General features: G+C 38.5%; 2 protein-coding genes across 3 annotated transcripts in view; one reads left to right on the top strand and one right to left on the bottom strand.

Moving 5' to 3' along the window:
• The first annotated feature begins 4,307 nt into the window (after positions 1–4,307).
• On the top strand, positions 4,308–11,741 carry LOC146133467 (serine hydrolase BPHL-like). The gene is made up of 6 exons (XM_083396832.1): positions 4,308–4,487; positions 5,016–5,182; positions 5,854–6,007; positions 6,537–6,700; positions 7,241–7,347; positions 7,838–11,741. The coding sequence occupies exons 1-6, from the start codon at positions 4,388–4,390 to the stop codon at positions 7,941–7,943; spliced, it is 798 nt and encodes a 265-aa protein (XP_083252958.1). The 5' UTR covers positions 4,308–4,387; the 3' UTR covers positions 7,944–11,741.
• An 817-nt stretch (positions 11,742–12,558) lies between these two features.
• LOC146133466 (reversion-inducing cysteine-rich protein with Kazal motifs-like) overlaps positions 12,559–23,367 on the bottom strand; it is a 61,162-nt gene continuing 50,353 nt past the window's right edge. For both annotated transcript variants that reach the window (XM_083396764.1, XM_083396765.1), the window contains 10 exons: positions 23,016–23,153; positions 22,138–22,326; positions 21,438–21,560; positions 20,800–20,971; positions 18,716–18,884; positions 18,020–18,169; positions 16,942–17,080; positions 16,183–16,407; positions 15,184–15,326; positions 12,559–14,340 (listed from right to left, as the gene is read on the bottom strand). In XM_083396764.1, the coding sequence (XP_083252890.1) occupies positions 14,110–14,340; positions 15,184–15,326; positions 16,183–16,407; positions 16,942–17,080; positions 18,020–18,169; positions 18,716–18,884; positions 20,800–20,971; positions 21,438–21,560; positions 22,138–22,326; positions 23,016–23,153 (1,679 nt within the window). In that variant the 3' untranslated portion in view covers positions 12,559–14,109. The remainder of the gene's footprint in view (positions 14,341–15,183; positions 15,327–16,182; positions 16,408–16,941; positions 17,081–18,019; positions 18,170–18,715; positions 18,885–20,799; positions 20,972–21,437; positions 21,561–22,137; positions 22,327–23,015; positions 23,154–23,367) is intronic.

The following is a 23,367-nucleotide window of genomic DNA, read 5'->3' as shown; positions in this document are numbered from 1 at the left end:
CATTTGGTATATGTTGGAGGGGGGGGGGGGCGATATGGCCATGGCCCCCCCAAACTAAAAAATATATACATTTTTTTTACTTAATAGGCAGCATATTTTCGCGGTTCCCTAGGTAGTATGGCCTATTTTCGCCAAAATAACACATATTTTTAAACTTTGTAGTGGTGTACGAGCTTATGGCGCCATATAATAAATATTTCAAAAAATGGTAAAATTCGTTTCGCGCACTCGCGCAAAGCGGCGTTTTTCAGATTTGCAGAGACGGCTTAAGTGACCGTACGCTGACCTCGACTATATAATAACTAACTTAAATCCAAGTACAATTAAAAGCTTTTTTGTTGTTAATGCAAATCTGTATCAGAACCAGCCTGCCAATTTACTTCATCCGGCCCGCCGCCTCTTTGACAAATTAGACACGAGTCCATATTTTAAATACTTTTTTACTATTTTAAGTGTGTAAATGCGAAAAATTTTCGCGCTTCGCGCTAATGATCTTTATGCATCCAGTGTGTTTACGTTTTGATGCTCTTTTTGAACAAGATCAGCGCTTCTTTACTGTTGCGCCGTGGAAAGCTGCCAAGTGCGTCGCGGACAAACGAAAAACGTATTCAAACATAATCGACAAATATTTTTTAACCATTTTTTTTAAATGTAACAAAAACAAGAAATTTAAAAGAAATACCGGTATACCAAAAAAATCGCGCTTGCTTCGCTCGCCAGGTGTGCCCCAAATGGTTAACAAACACTAAAATAGATTAATCATAAAATTTATCGCGTTTTCTCAAAGTAGTTTTATTACACTTTTTTAATAGTAGTAGGGGGATGACGACGTGTGGACTCGAATTTTAAACCAAGTATACGCTTTTTTAGCGAATTTTCGCCAAGACTTTACTGCCTCTTTAAAAGTAATTATAAACACGTTTTTAAAGTGCAAAAAAATCCGAGGCCCACCTGATTCACAATTGTTATAAAGTTGTAATAACACAAAATCTCATTTAACATATGTTATGCGCCCGCAGAGACCTTTCTGAGTTTGGTTTTGGCCCGCGACTACTACACAAAGGTTGCCGACCCTTGTGTAAGGATTTGAATAACATATCCAATGTTAGGATTAACTCTGCATAGAGTTTTGCTCATTTCAGCAACCTTATTTGGCAAAAAACAACTACAGTAACTTAAAAAATTGAGAGAAGTGTCATGAAAGAACCACAGCTGACCGCAGCAGACAACGCTATGATTTTATTGCGACGTGGCCTCGGCGCTTTTTTGGTGGCATGTGCGGTTGCTCTCGCCTTTTCGGGAAAAAGCAAGATGTGTAGCCAATAGACATGGTAGCGTCTTTCAGCGATATTCTTCATACCGGGTCAAACTAGGAAACCGGCCCACTGTAGAGGCTAACCTTATTACTTTTTCGTGCTTTCAAAAGGTCTATTTTTCGCGTTATTTTGCAGGAGTTAGTTTATTCGGCCAGCCGATCTTATTTTTACCTGAATTATGACGTCACGTAATGGTATACTTTTTTGACGTCATATCTGAAAAAAAATTGTGACGTCATATCTGAAAAAAAATCATGGCCCTCCCCAAACTGAAATCCTAGATCTGCGCCTGGTGGTATATGTGTTAGTTGTCAAGTGCTGATTTTGCGTTACGCCCATTTTTTTTCTTAATGCGTCTTTCATTCTGATGTTTATATATTGAACTACCTGCCTGGGCGGTCCCAGGCCACGCCATTAAGTATCGGACGACGTAACACATTTGAAATAATATACAAGCTTTATTAATTTATTGTTTTGTTGGAACTCAGTGTTTTTCATCAAACGTTGATGGGCCACCACCATTTTTTTACTAATTAAGTGGACCATGAGCAAAAAAAGGTTGAAAACCCCTGGTCTACATAGAGTTTATTCGGACGACGAGCCTTCTAGTTGACCTTTCTTTTTGACTCAGATTGTTCAGGTTACGTCTCTAACTCTCGAGCCAACCACTATAAACGAGGGTAGCTGGAATTGTATTGGTTGATAATATAATCAAATAACTGCCTCATTTAATTGATAGAACGGCGGAGCAAGGTATATATAGCCTGCCCATTTTAAACACCATAGATTACTGTAGGAAAGCATGAAACCGTACGGTTGCTGTGTTAATTAATTTGTCAAATGCGCAATGACTGTTCATGCACTTCCTTTGATTCGACGTCAGTGCTGCAACAAAACCACTGTCAAAACTTGTAAACGAGGTGTTACGTAACCGAATGTTGCATGAACAATACAATTGATACAGAAGTATTTAGTATATTAAGCATATACATTAGACTTAACATGCCGAAATTGTCAAAAAATGGTTTCAAATGAAATTACTATAGTCAACAGGTTATAGCTTTTGTTTGTCTGCTTTTATAACTCAATAACACAAACTTCAAAACGACAGCCGTCTTTTTAAAGAGCTGCGTTAGAACATAGGCTACAAATTACAAAGTCGGTTGCTTGTCTTGACTTAGCCGAGACGGTTTAAACTCAATTGGGAAAGTGATGGAATTTTCAGCAGATTGTACATAGGCCGAAACTATGACTACCGATACTTTAAATTTACGTTTTTTTTTAAATTGGCGACTTAATATTTAGTTCCAAGTTGTCGTTTGTTTGAAACTGTACTAGTGTTTCCAAAGTTGTTTTCCGCAATACACAGCAACGCGATACCTTAAGTCCTAAAATGGTTTGAGATGCATAGAATGATACTTGGCTAGGATTATATTCTAAAGATCAGCGATTCTTAACAACCAATGACCTCCCGGTCACGTTTACTAAAATTTTAAGGGAGGACATAAAGTCAAAATTAAAACTACCAATTCGAGTTTAACTGGCCAATAAATAAAATATTTTGTGCTCCAAGCCCCCCCGATAAAGACCAGAATCGGACTCATAACTAATTTAGTTGTAATACCTAAATCGGAATAAGTCCCAAACCCTTCGAAATATGACCTAAATGGCTAGGATAAGGTCTATAACCTATAGCCTAACCCTCAACTTCATGACTAACTCCCCTGATAATTTCAACCCTAAACTAATTGTTAACCCCAACCACTATTTGCTCGTAACCCCAAACAGGGGCAACAATCTGGTACCAAAACAGCGGCGCCCCAACGACGCCCAAACGTGGACACCAACACGGCCGATGTCATACAGGTCTCCCCCAATCGCCTCATATCCTTTCCCCACAGTTTTAGTCTTTATTTTGTCTATTTAGTCAAGTGGTTTTTAACCAGGGTTCGATCGAACCCTTGGGGTTCGGCGCAACTGTTTCAAGGGTTCGGCGAGAACGTCCTCTGAAACATAAATGCTGTTATTTCAAGCTAAAATCGAACCTCTTTTATGTGCCAAGGTGTCACGTAACGTTATAAACTAAAAGTTTGGCCAATTTAACCTATATAAGCAAGTTTATATTTAAATATGCCCAGTTTCAGCTGCTAGGAGGAAGAAACAAATACTAAGCGAAAGTTTGGGGTTCGACGAACACTTGCAGAATAACATAGGGGTTACCAAAGGTTAAGAAACACTGATTTAGTCCTTATTCAAATTGGTTTAGGAACTATTCCGACATGTTTAGGTTCTATTCAGACGGTTTAAGATCTTACTATGTTGTGAATATTACTGTGTATTTTACTCCATAATGTCGTTGATGTTATACTATGGAACTCTGTACATTGTTCTGCATTAGATGTTGTTGCTTTATAGGTCTCGTGTAGTTCCGTTTTAACGCATGTCACTACTTTACACTGAGCAGTTAAACCTAAAATGTTAATCTTCATGAGGATTTTTAATGCTGTCCTCTTAGAAAATTGCTTCTATAATTATTTCATTTTAAAGTTAGCAATTTAAAATAGTTAAATTAACAAAGAATAAAAAACCGATGAAAAAGGGGACTAGGAACGTTGCGTTTCAAATTTCGACGAGTCAGTTTTTCTTATTTTTATGTTTAAGCAATTTCTCTCTCTTTCTTTCATTTTTCGCACTCCAAGTATTCATGATTATGTTCTAACGATCAGTTGTTTGCTTAACATTACATGACCTCATGGTCACGTTTAAAAAAAACACGTTACGTATTTGTGACCATGGGAGGACATATAGTGAAAAATAAAAACCACAAATTTGAGTTTAAGTGGACAATAAATAAAATATTTTGTGTTCGAAGCACCCCGAAGACTGCTCCGTGGGCCACGTTTAAAACACTGGTTTAGACAAACGATTCGGCGTTAAATTTTCTGACATTGAAGGCTGTTTTTGAATGTTTCGTTTATTTTGCAGGTTTGGTGTGAGATATTAAGCTTATAGACCTTCGAAACAGCAAAAAGTGTCTTTGTCGCTGACTTCTTTCGAGCATATTCAGCGAAATGTCGGACGACGGCAAGATTTGGGTAAACAAAGTTCATCTTTATTACGAGAAAGTCGGAACTGGTGATCATGCTTTGCTACTCTTGCCCGGATGTTTAGGTGAGCCTTAAATAAATGGACGTCACACTTTGAACCCCTACTTCTAACGTCAAAACTTGTTTTAGAGAACACGTAAGACGCGGGAACAGTCGTAAAAAAATTAGTAAAGAAACATCCATTTATGATAAAAAAATCTTGTAATGTTTTACTTGAAAAAACAAAAATTATACGCATGTGCGACGGTATGACGTATCTTGGAAATTTCCATGGCCTTTTCCAAACAAAAATCCTATATAATAGATAAAAAGGTTTACGCAAATGATTCTATGTCAATGAAAATCGTTTTTTTTTTTAAATAATGAATTTTTAACCAAAAAAGTCGAGTAAATAGATATTATTTTTAAAATTCAGAAGGATAACAATTGTGTTCCACCTTTTATAAGGTTTAAATGTGAGGTTTAGATATGTTCAAGTCACATCAACTCATGATAATACACTGATACAGGAAGGTATCGAAACGTCTCAATCAAGATGATGTTGCTTTCAATTTTAAGCTACAGTGTACGTAAGGATCGCTTTTGTTTTGAGGTTTTATAAAGCATGACCTGGAACCGCTGGTTCAGGGTATTGACCGGTCAAAGTTCACCGTCGTGGCCTTTGACCCGCGAGGTTACGGAAAATCACGACCACCCAAGCGTGACTTTCCCCTGAATTTCTTGAACCGTGACGCGGACGACGGAGCAGCGCTCATGGAGGTTCCGTTTTTTGTTAATCTTTCGGATGTGCTGTTTGTCTATTTTAATAGGCTTCACGTTTTTTTTGTGTGTAATGTAACTGTCTGAGATACGCGTCCTAATATTATAGCGATTTATATGAGTGGTTCTCAAACTTTTTAGCTTGCGGCACACTAACATAATCTTAAATATTTCGCGGCACACTTTTAACGGAATAACAATAGAGTGATTTTACAATCGACCCCAATACAATAAACGATATGTAAATGTCTCAACATTGTTACTTTTTTATGGATAGGGCGTGTCTAAGTCTAAAATGCTTGCTTATATGCTTATTGGTAATACAATAACTTATTTTCCAAATATACAAAAAGTTTCGCGGCACACTTGACAATCTCTCGAGGCACACAGTTTGGGAATCACTGATTTATATTCATAAACCTTACAGTATTGTGTTTCTGAAAGCTGTTCGGGTTTCAATATTTTAATCTTGTTGTGCGTGTACAATTGTCATTCAGCATTTTGGATTTGCTCAGAATATTCGGTATTTTTACCCTGAAAATTTACAATTCTTTTTTTGTTTATTGACAAATTATTAAATGCCCATATTCCCCTGTAAGGTAACATTTATACAGTATTCTAGGTAGGTCATATCGCTGTACTTGTGAAGGTAATAAAACTACGTAAATTAGGCTCTCGGCTTCGGGTCTTATTCTGTGGTCGGTTGGAGCGACGGCGGCAATTCTGCCTGCTGTCTCGCTGCGAAATATCCGAGCAGAGTTCGGAAACTTGTGATCTGGGGAGCTAACTCTTACTTCAGTCATGACGAGCAAGATCTGTTAAAACGTAAGTCATCATAGAAATTGGCGATTCTAAAGCATGGCCTGCGGACTCGGAGTCGGAGTCGGCACCAAATTCCAAAAAAACGCCGCAAACTGTAAATTGTTAAGGTGTAATAGCTTATGGCAGAACATTTTCTAATCATTTGTTGTTGTTGGATGAATTAAATGGTGAAACACTGGCTGTAGAGTTGAAGGTTGACACTCGGCGAAATTGCACATTTGACCGGATTTAAACTCGTGACTCCGGAGTCGGACTCGAGTTGTTTTTAACCGACCCCTCGGCCATACTTCGAAGTTTATTTTCATTTGAGATGATATATTTTTTTTAAAATGGTCTGTAACATCGACAAGCTAAAGATAAAATGAATGCAGTTGGGTATTTTGAAAGTAGGTAATTCTTAAACTTGTAACGCCGCAAACTGTAAATTGTAAGGGTGAGATAACATATGGTGAAATATTTTCCAACCATCTAGTTTAAAAAAATCGAAGCAGTTGGAGTGAAAACACGGCTTTATCATCTGTTATTTGTGCAGACTTGCGGGATTTATCGAATTGGTCTGACGATGCGAAAAAACCTTTCGTCGAAGAATACGGCGAAACTTACTTTGAAACAACGTGGCATGGATGGTGTGACGTGTTCTTTGAAATTGCTGAAGAGAGAAGCGAAAAAAATGGCGACACTAGCCTTTATAAAGACGTCAGTTAGTTTGTCCAAACCTATTTTGTTTCTAATTTATTTATTTTTTCAATATAAAACTGTGTTAATGTACAACTTAGATGTTGGCCCGTTTTCCTGACAATGTTTTGGTGGTATGGTTTAAACCAAGTTGTGGAAGTACCACTACTGTAATGACTTAATTCAATGACTTGACTTAAATGTAAGTTGAACAAGTCATTTTGTTAAAAAGTGTTGAAATTAAATTGGGTTATGGATCTAAATTTTTGCACGTAAAACAGTTTGTTGCTGTATTTTGCGTTTTTGTTACTTTTAGTTAAGTTATTGCATAGATCGGACAACTTAACCACTTTTACTAGTTTAACGTTTTATTTTTATGTCGATGTCTTGGCTTGAACTTGACTTAACTCTCACGAAGAGGCTCGGACTAATACTTTGACTAATACGTTTTACAAAGGAATTGTCTGGGACTTCTGTTATTTAAAAATGACTTGTTTGCACTACTGGCAAGCACGACCTTATTGGTCTGTGAGTGGTGAATACGCCTTTGCCTTTATCCAGGAGTTGCCGAAAATTAAATCGGAAACTTTGATTGTTCACGGAACAAAAGATGAATTCGTTCCAGTGTATCACCCAGAGTACATGCACAAGCACATCCAAAACTCCAGGTGAAGCATATAGTTGAACTAATTCACGTGTCTGTTAGGCTTTTTGATCTCTTAAATTTTGTGTTTAATTTTAAGCAACTTTGCGGAACACCGGTATTGCGATTACGAAAGGTCTTTACCCCGTATACTTTAAACTCGGCATATTTCTTCGTTTCAAAATATTTCCTGATTTACCACAAAGAAAAAATGTATTATGTTTTTTCCGGTATAAATATACTTTGTTGCCAAACATTTTATCAAAACATGATTCTTCTGACAAACATTTTTTACACCCTTCAACGTTGTGTTTTGGCTGTATCTATCTTTCTGTCAAGTTTGCATTAATTACATTTCTCTAAGAAGAACCATTGATGTTCGTGTATATTAAGTTTTATTCTTATATATATATCTCGATATAAAATTTTGCAAGGGCAAGTGATTTAAAGGTGATTAGGCTTTTCAGGAGCAACGCTTGTAAATTTAACCCAGTAAAAGCATATTATGTTTTCAGGTTGCACTTATGGAAAGACGGACACCACGATTTGCAGCACGAATTTGCGAAAGAGTTTATCGATTTGATCGAAGAGTTTCTCTCGGCCTCTCCAAACACATCCTAAACCAGTGCTTGTAAATCTTTTTTGCAACAGTACCCACTTTTACGTTTGCTGAAGAACTTTTACACACCAGTCAAAACTTGTACACACCACTAAACTTATAGAAACATACAAACAAAATTCTTCAGAAGCCATTTAATGCGAGCGTTGCTGTCGAATTCCATCAGCCAGTTGTGCAAAGCGTGGTAGTAGCCTTGTTTCGAATCAGGCGCGGATCTAGGATTTCAGTTTGGGGAGGGCCATGAAATTTTTTCAGATATGTCGTCACAAAAGTATACCATTGCGTGACGTCATAATTCGGGTAAAAATAACATCGGCTGGCCGAATAAACTAACTCCTGCAAAATAACGCGAAAAACAGACCTTTTGAAAGCACGAAAAAGTAATAAGGTTAGCCTCTACAGTGGGCCGGTTTCCTAATTTAACCCGGTATGAAGAATATCGCTGAAAGACGCTTCCATGTTTATTGTCTACACATCTTGCTTTTTCCCGAAAAGGCGAGAGCAACCGCTAGGGATGCTCAAAGTAGAATATCGAATCCTTGGATTCGAATCCAGATGGGATTCGAATCCAATTCTGCCATTTATTTCGGGTAATTGGAACCGATATAATTTAATGTTTTACCGCGGATTGTTGCGCCTAATTGCACAAACGCGTGTGGTAAGTTGGCCTGTCGCCGCGGCGACCAATTTACAGTGCTTGCTTTAAATGTAACCTTGTAGTGCACTGTCAGCGTTTTTTCGGGCGACCAATTACCGCGTCTCGCGATAACGTTCGTCTAATAATAAAGTGTCAATCAAGCGTTATTGGGCGAGCGGCTAACGTGTAATGTCTGGTGTGGAGTTTGCAATTTCCCTAAATGCATTAAGTTGCAAAAGTAACATAGCGTTGCAAAACGTGCTGGCCGTCCACAAAATGCCCTATGGGGTTACTTAAGGTCAACTTTAGGCCAATATTCAGGGAAGTTATGTAGTTATGCACCACGTAATTGTCAAGAATTCGTTATGTCAATAATAACTTTGTATTCTTTGCAGTACATCATATGACTGATCATGTGACTGATCATGTTAGTCAAAAAAGAAGCAATAATACTTAATAATGCCTTCAAAATCAGGACCGAATTGCTTAAGACTTTTATGTGCAGTGTTGCATTTGCTCACTTTTGGCAAAAATATAAGTTTTGGACACAACCTGGGCAGTTGACATATTACAGTTTACAGAACGGCTTAAGATGACAGAACTTTGTTAAGAATGTTAAACATATGAGAGAGTTTTTTTATTATAATGTTCACATGTTAGAAAATTGTTTGGGCTATTTTTTGCTGTGATTGTGGGCCCTGTAGGGTAGATTAAGATTAATCCCTTCCCCAAACAAAATCGAGGATAAATAATTTAATAAAAATATACTAGGATTCGCTATTCTGGATTCGTTATTCTAGATTCGAAACCTATTATTCTAGAATACCTTGGGATTCTACTTTGAACATCCCTAGCAACCGCACATGCCACCGAAAAAGCGCCGAGGTCACGTCGCAATAAAACCATAGCGTTGTCTGCTGCGGTCAGCTGTGGTTCTTTCATGACACTTCTCTCAATTTTTAAGTTACTGTAGTTGGTTTTTGCCAAATAAGGTTGACGAAATGAGCAAAACTCTATGCAGAGTTAATCCTAACATTGAATAGGTTATTCAAATCCTTACACAAGGGTCGGCAACCTTTGTGAAGTAGTCGCGGGCTAAAACCAAACTCAGAAAGGTCTCTGCGGGCCGCACAACATATGTTAAATGAGATTTTGTGTTATTACAACTATTGCGAATCGTTTATAATTATGTGTTTATAATTACTTTTAAGGAGGCAGTAAAGTCTTGTAGCAAATTCGCTAAAAAAGCGTATACTTGGTTTAAAATTGGAGTCCACACGTCGTCATCCCCCTACTACTATTAAAAAAGTGTAATAAAACTACTTTGAGAAAACGCGATAAATTTTATAGTTAATCTATTTTAGTGTTTGTTAACCATTTGGGGCACACCTGGCGAGCGAAGCTAGCGAGCGCGATTTTTTTGGTATACCGGTATTTCTTTTAAATTTCTTGTTTTTGTTACATTTAAAAAAAAAATGGTTAAAAAATATTTGTCGATTATGTTTGAATACGGTTTTCGTTTGTCCGCGACGCACTTGGCAGCTTTCCACGGCGCAACAGTAAAGAAGCGCTGATCTAGTTCAAAAAGAGCATCATAACGTAAACACACTGGGTGTATAAAGATCATTAGCGCGAAGCGCGAAAATTTTTTGCATTTACACACTTAAAATAGTCAAAAAGTATTTAAAATGGACTCGTGTCTAATTTGTCAAAGAGGCGGCGGGCCGGATGAAGTATATTGGCAGGCTGGTTCTGATACAGATTTGCATTAACAACAAAAAAGCTTTTAATTGTACTTGGATATAAGTTAGTTATTATATAGTCGAGGTCAGCGTACGGTCACTTAAGCCGTATCTGCAAATCTGAAAAACGCCTTTTTTTGAAATATTCATTATACGGCGCCATAAGCTCGTACACCACTACAAAGCTTAAAAATATGTCTTATTTTGGCGAAAATAGGCCATACTACCTAGGGAACCGCGAAAATAAGCTGCCTATTAAGTAAAAAAAATGTACATATTTTTTAGTTTTGGGGGGGCCATGGCCATATCGCCTATCTGAAGATTATTTTTTGAACTAAGATTATTTTATTTTGCCGGCGTGTCAGTGTGCCATTTTATATTGTACAACAACATCCATATAATTTAGAGCACCAATTTAAGGATAAAAATCCTTTTTTAGGGCTTGGTGCTTGGCATATATATATATAAATATACAAGTGTTTGACGCAGGGCTGCGGAGTCGGACTCGGGACTCGGGACTCGACGGAGTCGGTTTGTTTTGCCGGAGTCGGACTCGGGACTCGAGTAAGACCACGTAAAACTATCCGAGTCCCGAGCCCGACGTGCGCATGCGCAGTATCAAATTTTAAAACTGTTAAGGCGGCAAAATGTACGTTGTAAAAGTGTAACAGAAAATGGTGAAATATTTTTTAACCTTGTAATGCGGGTGGATCAATATGAGTGGATTGCAAAAAATCCACCTTAATTTAGTTGCGTAAATGAGTAAAATACAGGCTGTAGAGTAGGGCCACCATATTTTCAGCACCTTAAAACAGGACATTTTCTTGTCTGCAAGTAAAACGAAAGTAGAATTGTTACGTTTGAGAAAAACGTGCCATATCCAAGTATTGCATTCAGCTTCGAAATTAACACGTCCTTTTCTGAAACACGGATACTTCTGGCGTAGCTCATCAGTGAATAGAGTTTTCCTTTTCAGCATTATAATGGATAGCTTATATTTTGAAGAAAGCGTCTGCTGAGAACCACCTGATGCCATAGACAAGTGGTTCTTAATCTTTTTCAGCCGTGTCCCCCTTGGTAATTTTCCCATGCCTTGCGCCCCCCCTCTCTACGAAAAGCACTTCGGCATTTTTAATTAAATATCACTGAGACAACTTGAAAATAGCGCTAAACTGTAAATTCAGGAGGATTTTAGCATTGGACACACAATAAATTGCTCGTACACAAGATGATTTTGACGAACGTGTCGTGAGGGCATTCACTCCACAGTTGTAAGGCTGCGATGTCAGCACAAATAAAAATGTTAAGTGCAAAAATTAAACTTTGCCTTAGCATGTTTCAAAAGATGTGATAACGCACAACAACAGCAGCAGTATTGCAACAACACTATCGATTCGCGCGAAAAAGTTTGAGTCCCCTGTTGCTAGCCTGTTATCCAATTAAATAAAACATGGATAAAAATCAGTTCGAACGGTGGATGAATTTTATCGTTTATCTATAAGTTGGCAAAATTTTAAATAGGGCCGTTATACCTTCAATGATATGAAAACATGCAGTAGCACTCAAAGAGACTTTGTGCTAAAAAAGTTCTAAGTAGGAAAGATTCGCGCAGAGCGCGAACATTTTTTGCCGTTTTAATGTTAAAGTTAAAAAAAACAGAGTTTGTACAGCGCTGTAGGTGTGGTGGTGTACAACACAGTAAAACCATTGGAATCATTGCAAAAATTAAATATTAACTTAGAGCTAGCGCAAAAAAAAAGTATGACCAACTAACTCAAAATGCGAAAAAAGCAGACATTTGGACATTTTTGAGCGTCCTCGGAGGATCATTCAGTTTTCTTGGGGAAAGAGGACATATGGCAGGCCTACTGAAGAGTCAGAGCTTGGACTCGACAAAATCTTACATTTGGCCGGAGTCGGACTCGGGTTTATTTTTTTGGCCGGAGTCGGACTTGGGTTTTTTTTAACCGACTCCGCAGCATTGGTTTGACGGACCAATTGTCGAAAGTTTGAATTTACAGTTGAGCATGTTATATTCTAAGCGCGGTTTATAAATATATACATATATTCAAGCTATATGAGAAAACGATCACATTAACTTATTTATTTTATTTAAAAATTAGTAAAGTTTTTCTCCAATTTTATTTGTTTAAACTAAAAGCTGTCGCTTCGTTTTTATAAAGATCGTCAAAGTATACTCACCAGAAAGTGGACATTTTCCTCCTCAAAGCAACAAAACACTTTAAACGATATTTTATTAAAAGGGTAACTCGGCTGCAAACATAAAACGCCAGCACGGGCGATGTTTAGAATTCTATACGTTCGAGCTACGGCAGTGCAGTTCGCAACAGAGCTATTGGCGCTCAGCCGTGTATTTAAAGAAACATCTCTACAACAAAAGAGTACGTAGAAAAAAACTAAACAAACACAAAAGAAACAGGTATCAAATAAATCACTTGAAAGTTCACAACGTGGAACATGTGCTGATGACAAAAAGGTTTAACGTTTTGTTAAACTTGTTTTATCTTTGTCTTTGGCTTTATCGAAATAAGGTGTTTTGTTCATACTTAAAATGTTTAATGTGATTAGGGAATAAATTTAAATCAGCGATACATTGCTTTTAGTCTATTCTAACGCCATATTGTTAAGCAAAAAAACAACAACAATAAATACAGTTTGCCTTGCGTAATATAAGGTGTTTTTAGATATTTGGTGTAAAATTGTGTTTTTTGCACAAACGAAATCACTGCTCTCCAGGAAACTAAATAAAAACAAAAAAATTACTATTTTTGCAAGTGGATAGTATTTTGAAAAGGGGCGGTTTTCTGTGGGAAATGAACTACGGTATGTTGTACGATGTATGCGCAAGCGTGTAAACTAATTCTTTGGACGGACAGCTCATCGCCTCAATTTGCAGCTGCATCAATGCATCGTGAGGTGTGCGGTAGAGTATCGTGGGCGGAACGGCGTTGAAAAAAACGACATCAGAGAAAAGATAAGAAAAAAACAAAACAAAAACACAGTGTAGGAGGTCGCGAGAACATTATACATATAAATATTCTTCAGGTAGGAAAAACTGTTGACGTTTTGCGATCGCACCACGATTAGAAAAACAAAACAAAAAGCGAAGGGCGACAACGATATAGAAAATGTTTGTGTGAAATGAAACTGCGCTCGCAAGTCAATCGACGAAAGAGTAAGTGTGAAAAACTATGTAAAAAAAAGCAACTGCCCAATTGTACACTTGCAACAGTGTTTGCTTTGGTCGAACTATTTATTGAACAGGTTTGATGGATATATGGACTACTTCGAATCCGACCAAAGCTTAAACAAATGAAAAAAGTGTAGTTTTTAAAGCGTTATTTTTGGATGAAGTTTTATCGAAATTGCCCCAATGTTGTGACCGGACGCTAGACAGCTTTAGCATCGCCAGGGCGCGCAAAAAAACAACAACAACAAGAAGAGTAATGATAATACGTAATAAGAATGTCAAAGCCCATGCAGAAGTAGCTATCATTTTGAACGTTTCGAATAACTCTTTATTCATTTTCAACATCACTAATATAAAACGTTCAAAATGATACCTACTTCGGTATGTGCTTTGATATTCTTATTACGTCTTACTACAACATCCAACCATTATGCTCCGAAGTAATGATAATATTGCGGGAATTCTGTTTGTTGAGGAATCATCAATCGGCAACCGCGCGCTAGCCACTTCGGGGAACTCCCACGCTCCGTCCCTATATTGGCAAACAACGTAAAAAATCGTCGAACGTTCATTTTTCATCACGTGGCCAACACGATGTAGCGCCTCGCCAGCCAATGGGCGAGCGCCAGGCCGAGTGACGTCACAAAGACTGATGACGTGGGGCGCCACGTCACGCCGCGCGAGAACTGGTCGTAGGTGGAGAGGGTGGCGGCGGTGAGGGGCGACAGTATCAGGTATGACGTCATAGTCGGGTTGTGCGAGTTGATGAGACGCGAAAGGCGCTCGGCCTCCTTGGAACAAGCGTCCACCTGGAACGTCGAGAAGCACACTGTTACGTCATAATAAGTATAGGAAGGAGCAATGTCGGATTCGAGTTCTCGGCCTCGGCACGAGTAAACATCGTTTGCTAACCTACCTAAGCGTATTAAAACATTTCCTATTGAAAATACGCGGAGTTTAGTTTTGTTTTTGTCGCAAAGCTCAAAATACTATTAAAAAATTCTAACAATGACGTCATCAAAATGATAAATAGCGATAAGAAAAAAAAAATTTTTAGAAATGATTTTTTATTCTAGTTTGTTTTAGACCTATTACAGATTATTCTGCTCAAGCTAAAGTTTAGGGGTTTGGGGGGTCATACGTGTCCAGACAAAAATCAAGCCAAAATAAACATATGTGCACAAAATCTCACGTCTACCTATCGTATGCATATCAGAAGGTTTTTTTCACACATAGCTCTTGATGCTCGATTGCAATCCCAAAATGCATTTTGGTAAGTTCGATTAAAGCATATCGGTATAAAAAACAAAAAATGCGAGTATTTAAATGTAAAAAAACACCCATAGCCGGTTCCAACTGCGATACGTTCCTTTAAATGTATTAACAATAACACTTAAAGTTTAAAAACCCGAGTAAAACTAGGACCAGACATATTTTAAAGCAATATATATTTCGCCTATACTGGCTGTACTGGCAATACATATTTCTTGAAAACATGTCTGATCCTCGTTTTCTCGTTTTTAAACTTTTGAGTTTTATTGTTTATATGCACGTTAGCGGAACAGTGATTGGCAAGCAGAAACCCGCTGTCAATAGTTTTGGATTCCATAAAGATACGCACATTTATTTGAATGTATTACAAGAGCACCAACCTGAACAAGAGAAGGTTTATCGACGTTTGCCACCACTAGAAGCGCTAGATCGCCCTCCATCGTGAGTTGGCCGTAGATGTCGCACTCGAGCACATTAAGTTGATGACGTAACAGCCACAAGATGTCGCGCACGGTCACCGGGCCTGAGTAGAAAAAAATGCACCTTTATTAATGACCAACCAAACGGTCAGTAACACAAATAATAAGGGGTGGGAACAACACCGGTGTATCGCCAAAATAAAATAAACAATAACAATTGAAATGGATTTTGACGTTTGTTGATAAGATTAATGACTTTAAAATTTTTATTGAAATTGACAAGCAAACCAAACCAGTGTAATGTCATCTTAAGCGACGTTATTGATTCATGATTGTATTTAGGTTTTCGTAGTTCAGTTAGTTCAGTTTTCAGCTTTCTAGTTTCTTAAAGATTTACCTTCACAGTAGAAAAAACGTTAAAAATTGTTGAAATAAATATACAAATGTTAATCGTATCAGCACAAAACGAATACCGATGCAACCCTTTGGCCACAGCTATCGACTTCGAATTTATCTTGAATTCCTAACAGTGAAAGTTTAAATATATTAGCTTCCAGAAGTACCGGGCATTTCTACATCTAGCAAAGGTAAAATGCGAAGAACATATAGCCCCTACATCTTTGTCAATTTTCAGAAATTATTTATACATTTGTTTGGTTAATCAGTCTACATATTGAACTGGTTGGAAGCCAAAATCTACTTTTGCATAAGAATTCTTACAAACAAAAGTGTTCATCTAAACCGAGAAATGGATAACTCAATACAACATAGCTTCTCGAAATCTGTAAATCCCTATCCCAAACAATTATAGCAAGTTTAAATACATTGTCTTTTCGAGATGTGTAAAATCCTAATCCCTAGCAAGTATAGCACAAGTTTAAGTACATTCGCTTTTCCAAAATACCGGCATTCCCATGACTTCATGGTAACCCAGGTTTTAACACACGAGTAATCCCTTACCGGTCCAGGCCTTGTCCGTGATAGCGCTGAGGTGAGCCGGGCTGAGCATGACCCTTAGTAACCCCGCACATAACGAGCAGCAGGCACCCGGAGGTCGAATCGATTTGCACTGCGGGTTGCTAAGAGGAGGACACACAACGTCCTTGCAGGCTTCTTCCTCTCCTGTTACATCTTCTTTGTCCTCTGAGGACGTTTTGGCCGAGTCCGGCGCTTTGGTCTTCGCTCCTAAAGGAAGAAAACGGAGCGTTGGTTGTTTTGTCTAAGTTGTTTCAGGAAAACTGACGGACGTATTAAATATCAAACCGTTTAAACAAAAAAAAATTGTATCATGGTTTATGAGAGTGCCGTTATAAGGTGAATTAATTGACTAAATTTGATTTTTAGACTGTTTCTTTAGGCAAATAAACAGACAAAACGTGGATTGTTTTCTTATCTTCTTAAAATAAAAGGGATTCTTAGGCAGAAAACTTCTACTGCTCTTAACATAAAGTAGGATTAAATCACTTGAGAGTACAACACTAATGAAACATGCACATTGCACAGTGCACTGCACACATATGCATGTTAACAACTGTGATCTAGCCTTTCTGAAGCTGCTTTTTAATCAACGATTACGGCTTACGTATCATTAGTACACCGAAAGAAGACAACTCTAATCAGAAATACATACTTTCCTATTCGACAGCATTGTTTTAATTCCCACGATTAGATTATAAAGACGGAAATTTTAAATTAATCGGAAACGTCCACGTGACTCACCTTTTCCACGAATGCTGACTCCCTTGCACGCCCCCAAGTGGTCGACCATGACGCCCTCGGCCTTGGCCACGCATGAGTGATTATAGGTGACGCGGTCGTGGCCGCAAACCGGCGAAGCGCGACCGCGAGAGCACGAAATCTGAAAAAAAAACGACGTGTAAGCGGGCGTATAGGAACAGCGGCGAAACACGGTAAAGTCAACAGCTACGTTTTAGAGCAGGGGTTCTTGAACTTTTTTAACCGCGGACCCCTAATTTTATTTTTGCTTCGCGTGGACCACGGTAGGTAGGAATTTTTTAGAGATGACGTCATAAACTGAAATGCTGATAAGCTACAGAAATTCTGCTGACTTCGGTTTTGTGTAAGTGAAAGTCGAAAATACAATTCAGTGATGAAACGTTTTACTTTTTAATTCAACTTTTTGTTCCCTAAATATACACTTACATTTCAATTAGGCCTTTAAGGACCCCAGTTTAATAACCCCTGTTTTAGAAACTGGTGTTGGGGTGATATTGATGTTCCAAGCAAACATTTTGCGACGCAAAACTTCGCCTATCACGTGAAAAGCTTTGTAGCTGTTCAGTGTGAATCGGCGGTTCTGAACATTCTGCAAAACGTTTGCGATAACTACTGTACAAGTGCAACATGCGGGCATCATGAAAATTAAACTTTTCTCCTAGCTTTGAAATCTAGCAGAGTGGCGACCTTTTTTAAACAATGTGAATTGTCAATTGCTCGTGAACACATGGTCAAATTAATTTGATAAGTTTTAGTCATGGTCACGAAGTCATGAAAAAAAAGTCAAGCCGTTACCAATTTTAGCCATAGGTACAGGATACTAAATAGTCTCCGAAATGACCATTTTTTTACAAAAACAACCGAATCTAGCTGTTGGGTTATTAAAAAGTAAAAATAAACAAATTTTCGACGCGCCCGGTAACAAACCATGAAAAGCTTCACTCGTGGCCGCGAAAAAATGACCCCCTAAGCCGTTACCCTTTTAGTCGCATTTAGCCTTCGCAGCGTCTGACGCTATAAATAAATCTTGCCAATTTTATTAATTCCAAACTGCGCTCACCTTACACCGCCCCTTGTAGGAGAAGTTTCGCCTCTTAGACCTCAGCAACGTGCAGATGTCGTTGAACTGGAGGTTCTTGGCGTCGCAAACACGACTGTTGTTGGCCAGGAAAGCTGAGGCCGAGAAGAAATGCGAAGACGAAAGGATTTCCTGAATATTCATTCACAACATTAACTACAAGTGTCGAAATACGATCACGGGAATCAGCAAAAAACTTATTCGGCAAAACAATAGCGCACTTACAGTAAGAACCCTGAGCTTAAAATATGGAGAATCAAGTTTGTAGATGAGGCAACGTTACGAAACTTTTTGAGGGAATAAATTTTAAACTGTGTAAATAGAGAATTTAGATTTGATACCTTAACGTTTAACTTTTATTCTGGGAGAAAAATAGCTTCAGGAGATAGCTTTGAAGTCCCTATGTTCTTATATACATTGGCCTGCTTCTCGTATATGCCTAAATAGGCTTTTTATAAAAAATGAAATAAATTGCAGATAGTTTTTGGCGTCACCTATATATATATATATATATGTTTTTTTTTTGGCGTCACCTATATATTTTTTAAGTAATGACTAAAGGAAATAAGGGTTGAGGAAACAACACATTTCCTATATTACATGACTGCAAAGGGTGCGTTGAAACTTCTATTTGATATTTTTAAATTATATTTCACTTTGCGCAAGAAACAAACCGACCTCGTTTTCGCCGCGATAGCGCTGGCTCCTCATGGACGTTTTCGCGCCGCCGTCGATCCGCGAGATGGCGTTGCCGAGCAGCTTGGCGCAGACGCGGAACCTCGGAATGCATTCGAACTGCTGACACATGTCAATCTTCGTCAGGCAGACGCGCGGCGTGGGCACACACCTGGGTGATGGGGCAAAAATAGGGGTGAAGGGTTAGAAACGGGGTGAGACCACGCTTGACCCTCGTGGGCTCGCGTATCGCAAACAAACACCGTGATGCTTATACTTAACTATAGTTGCTATAGCGCAGGATAAGATTATAGTGCGTTTACGGGAACGGGACCAACGGTATAGGTGACTGAAAATGATTTTAGTCCAACCAAACAAAATTTAAGAGTGTTTATTCGACAATATGTCGAGTTTTTTCACGCTTGCAAATCTGCAGCAATTTTTTTTTGGTAAATTATTTTTAGTCTTTTTAAGGAGATAAATGAACAGGTCCAACGCAATGCTAACGCTACGATGATCTAACACCCTAAAAACACTATAGAACACATTCAAGGCAGGATACGGGCGTTAAGATACATGGTGTTGATAATCTTAATAAATAAACACATTTCGATTAAAGACTCGTAATAGAATAATCTGATTGGCTTCAAGCAATAATAAAAATCACAGAACTATACAGGAAGGGTCACTTTTGTACGGGCACTCAATTATGTTAAAAGAAAGAACCCTAAAAATAAGGACCTTAGTCAACGCTCGGCATCTATCTGGTCCTATACAAATGATTGACAGGTTTCCACAGTGTCGAAAATGGCTGGTCTTGATTCTCATTGACGCAGCGAGGGCGCTAAACACTTGAACTGTTGGTCGTTTTTGAATTGTCACCTGCAACTTAAACCCTATATACACATGTGTGTATTGCTGACTGGGATCGGCCAACTCTACTGTTGTAGCCAGGACGGCAAAATGTTCGTGGGAAGCCAAGCCCCGTGGGAAATGCGCTGCTATGTTGCAACTATTTGGCACTTGGTCGCCGAGCGAAGTTTGGCATGGCTGGGTGCTGAAGTATTTTCGCGAATTTTTTGTGCGTCTGTTCGTTGACCCCTGATATTGGAGTTGCTTTGTGCGCGTTGAAAGCGATAGAAAGCAAAAAATTCGTATCCCGAATAATTTCGATCATATATACGACAACTGTATTTGAACATGCCAAGTTTGGTGTAAACTTTCAGTTTAAAATTGTAATAACTTCTGCATTCTGTTTTGGGCATGATTTTTGGGTGTTCTTGGTTGGCCTTTTTTTTCAACTAACAACGTTTAAAGTACGGCACCAAGCGTTTTGTGTTGAATTAGTCTATGCAACTCAACTGAAGATTTTGTTCACATTTAACTAACTAACTTTACTAAATTTAATTTATGAAAATATATGTTTGACCAATATGCTTGAAATTTAGAAAAATGTCTCGTGCTGCTGTCTACTATCAATCAAAATTAACAGAGTCATCCACCTTTAACAAGCCCAACAAACTCATTCGCCGTGTTACCGTGCCCTATTTCCGTCATTCGACAAATACCATTTTAAACAACGTAGCGGTTAACCAACCTTTTCCGGTCTCAGACAGGGTTTGGCCTGAACTAGAAAGTATAATGCCCAAAGTTGTTTAGGGTTGTATTGAAGGATAAACGTGTAAAGCTGTAGGCTTAAGCGATTAAACATAGATTTTGCGATCAAGGTTAAACAAGGTTCTATTTCCGAAATATTTCTAATGTCTAATTCTGTTGTTTAAAATTACGCCTAAAACCCTAAACAGCCTAAAAAGTTTTTTTGTCCATAGAGATGCCATTTCTTTTTAAATACTTAGATTTCAGAATAAAAATAAATTGCCTACGATCTGCTAAATAGTTCCAAATCGCACTTCAAGCTGAACGACAAATCAATTTATAGGTTAAATCTTTGTCGAAATGTTTTCAAGAAGTACTGTCGAAATAATAGTTGACAAAACCGCAACACGACTTCACGAATTACAAAATGTTCATTCCTATTTTTCGACTAACAACTGTTCAACTTACACAGAAGTATCGATCGTTCTTACCTTTCCCGATGTCCGCACGGGTTGGGGTGGCAAGGGTCTTTCGCGGAACATGCACCCGTCGTCGTGTCTTTGGTCATAACTCCGAGGCAAGTGGCTAGACAAGGGTTGGGGTAGGTGCGGCCGTTTTTGCCGCAGACCGGGGCGTAGTAGGCCAGACAGTTGCAGGGGATTCCTGGGTTTGAAAGGGGTATTTTAAGGGGCTGTGCGTTTAAAGCGGCCGCGGGCAACCGATGATCTTCAATTTTGCGACGACAGGCAGAATATATTGTATCGATAGTTGCGGACTGCAGAGATGCTGTTTTTAGCTTAATTTTAAAAATAGTTGAGGCACATTCATAGCAAAATCAATGCTAAACGGCGAAAAATTGTTAAATGTTAACAAAAGAAAAGAACTAATACTTGTCAAAAGACGTGCAATACTGAATACTCCTATTACGCTGTCTTCCAATATTTGATATTTTCAACCCAAAAAGGAACCTATCTACCTCAACACCTTGCCAGTCTACCTCAACAGTCTACCTCAACACCTTGCCATATTTGTGTGCCAGTATACCGCTTTAGTGGAACTGCAGTACACTATTTTAGTTAACAAGTTCAGGGATTTTTCTACCGATTTTCACTAAAGGTAGCCAACTCACCTGTAAATTTCCTTTTGTCCTCAACCGAGCTCTCGGAGGTGAGGCATTGTCGTTTGGTGCAAGTTACGTTTCCGCCGTAGCAGCTGCAGAAGTTGCAGTCGACGTCGAAGTGGCTGCCGTGGCCTGCGAAGAACAAACGCATTATTCGCACAAACTAGGATTGTTAGCTTGTTAGACAAGCTATGGTCTTATCAAATGTCCGTCTAATTATTTAGAAAGGTATGGCGTAAATTGTTGTTATGACATCCATTTCACCAAACACCCCTTAAAAAAATCCTAAAAAAAACTTTTTTTATTTGGTATTTTTTACTGCTTCCTATATGATATAACATAACAGTTCCAGTCCCCTTTAAATTGAAATTATAACATAAACAAGTGGTGTAAAAATACCAAAAAAACAAACTGGGATAGTCTGGCGCCTGTCGAAGGGCCCTGTATTGATTTTACCAAAGTGCAATAAACAATGAACGGCTAGATCACAGTTGTTGAACAAAAAAAAGTGTTTCTTTGTATATAAATTGAGCATTGGCCGAGTGCTCCTTACGTCAATTTCGAAACTAATCTATTAAAGAAATATAAATTGAGCATTGGACCGAGTGCCCCTTACGTCAATTTCTAAACTAATTGATTAAAGAAATCGCCTATCAGAATCCAGTCAGTTCCACACACACAAAACAAAAAGATTCATTGCAGCCCTTACTCTTGATCTGTCCGGCCAGCTTGCAGTTCTTCTTGGCGTCGGTGCAGGGCAGTGCGTTGCAATTGTGCAGACCGCCTGTCTTGTCGCAAGTGCACGACTGGAAGCATCCCTCGGCTCGCGAAGGGTCGGGAAGTCTCACCAGGGAACCGTGCGGGACTATGAAGGTAGAACCGTGACCCATCTTGCAACCTGAACGTTTGACAGAAGGATTGAAGGTCGTTGTTCAGCAGTGTTGCAAACACTCAAGTCCAAGTCAAGTCATTTTTAAAATAACTTAAGTCCAAGTCAAGTCTCAAATTACAAATCCCAGTCCAAGTCATCAGTTGCCCAAGTCAAGGTCCAGTCAAGTCATTTAATTAGAGAAAGTCAACGTCTTTAAGTCAAGTCATTGACATAAAAATAAAGCGCAAAGCTATTAAAATTGATAAATTTGATCATAATTGTGATCCACAACTCAACTAAGAATAACAAAATCGCAACGTACAACACGCAAATTGTTTTATGTGCAAAATTTAATATTAATACCCCAAATTGATTAACAAATATTTCATAAAAACGCTTAATTTAAACCCAATTTAAGTCCGAGTCAAGTCTTTTAAAACAGCAACTTAAGTGCACTTAATTCAGATTGGAACATAACCGTTATTTTCGTTTTATTTCTGGGTTGTGTAAGCAAAATTTGTAGGATCAAAGATGTTTTGTCACATTTATTTGGAGTTTCTTTGACAGTGGACATATTTTAATAACTTGTGTTCTCGGGAGCAACTGTTTAAAAAACCTGCACCACAGGTAAACCTGCATAACTGTTTCCGGGACTATTACTTTGTGGGATGAAAAAATAAAAAAATGCTTGTTTGAAATGCATCGTCGTTTCTCACCTGGAACGCAGGAATGCAGCGGGCATCTGTTTATGTCGTCACAACGCTTCCTATTAATGACGCACACTTGACCCCTGTCGCAGGGGTTCGGGAGACAAGGCTGGGTGACGTCAACCTTTTGGGGCAACCGACCCGGGTCTGCGAGAAACAACGTCACTAGCTTATAGGGGTCCAGGCTTTAATTACGCGATAAGGTAAGAAACTGGGCCATGATAGGTCGTTTTAAAATAAATTTAAGTTCTGAAACTATAATACCTGTAAAAATACAGTGGACTGAACTTCTATAAAAAGTGTTTTTTGTAGCATGAAAATCTACTTTAATTATAATTAGCGTTATACCGTAAAGTGCGCG

Source organism: Ascidiella aspersa, chromosome 9 (assembly GCF_963924565.1).
Source record: "Ascidiella aspersa chromosome 9, kaAscAspe10.2, whole genome shotgun sequence".
Classification (NCBI taxonomy): Eukaryota; Metazoa; Chordata; class Ascidiacea; order Phlebobranchia; family Ascidiidae; genus Ascidiella; species Ascidiella aspersa.
The sequence above is the reverse complement of the archived record's forward strand: the minus strand, read 5'-3'. Positions and strand labels throughout refer to the sequence as shown.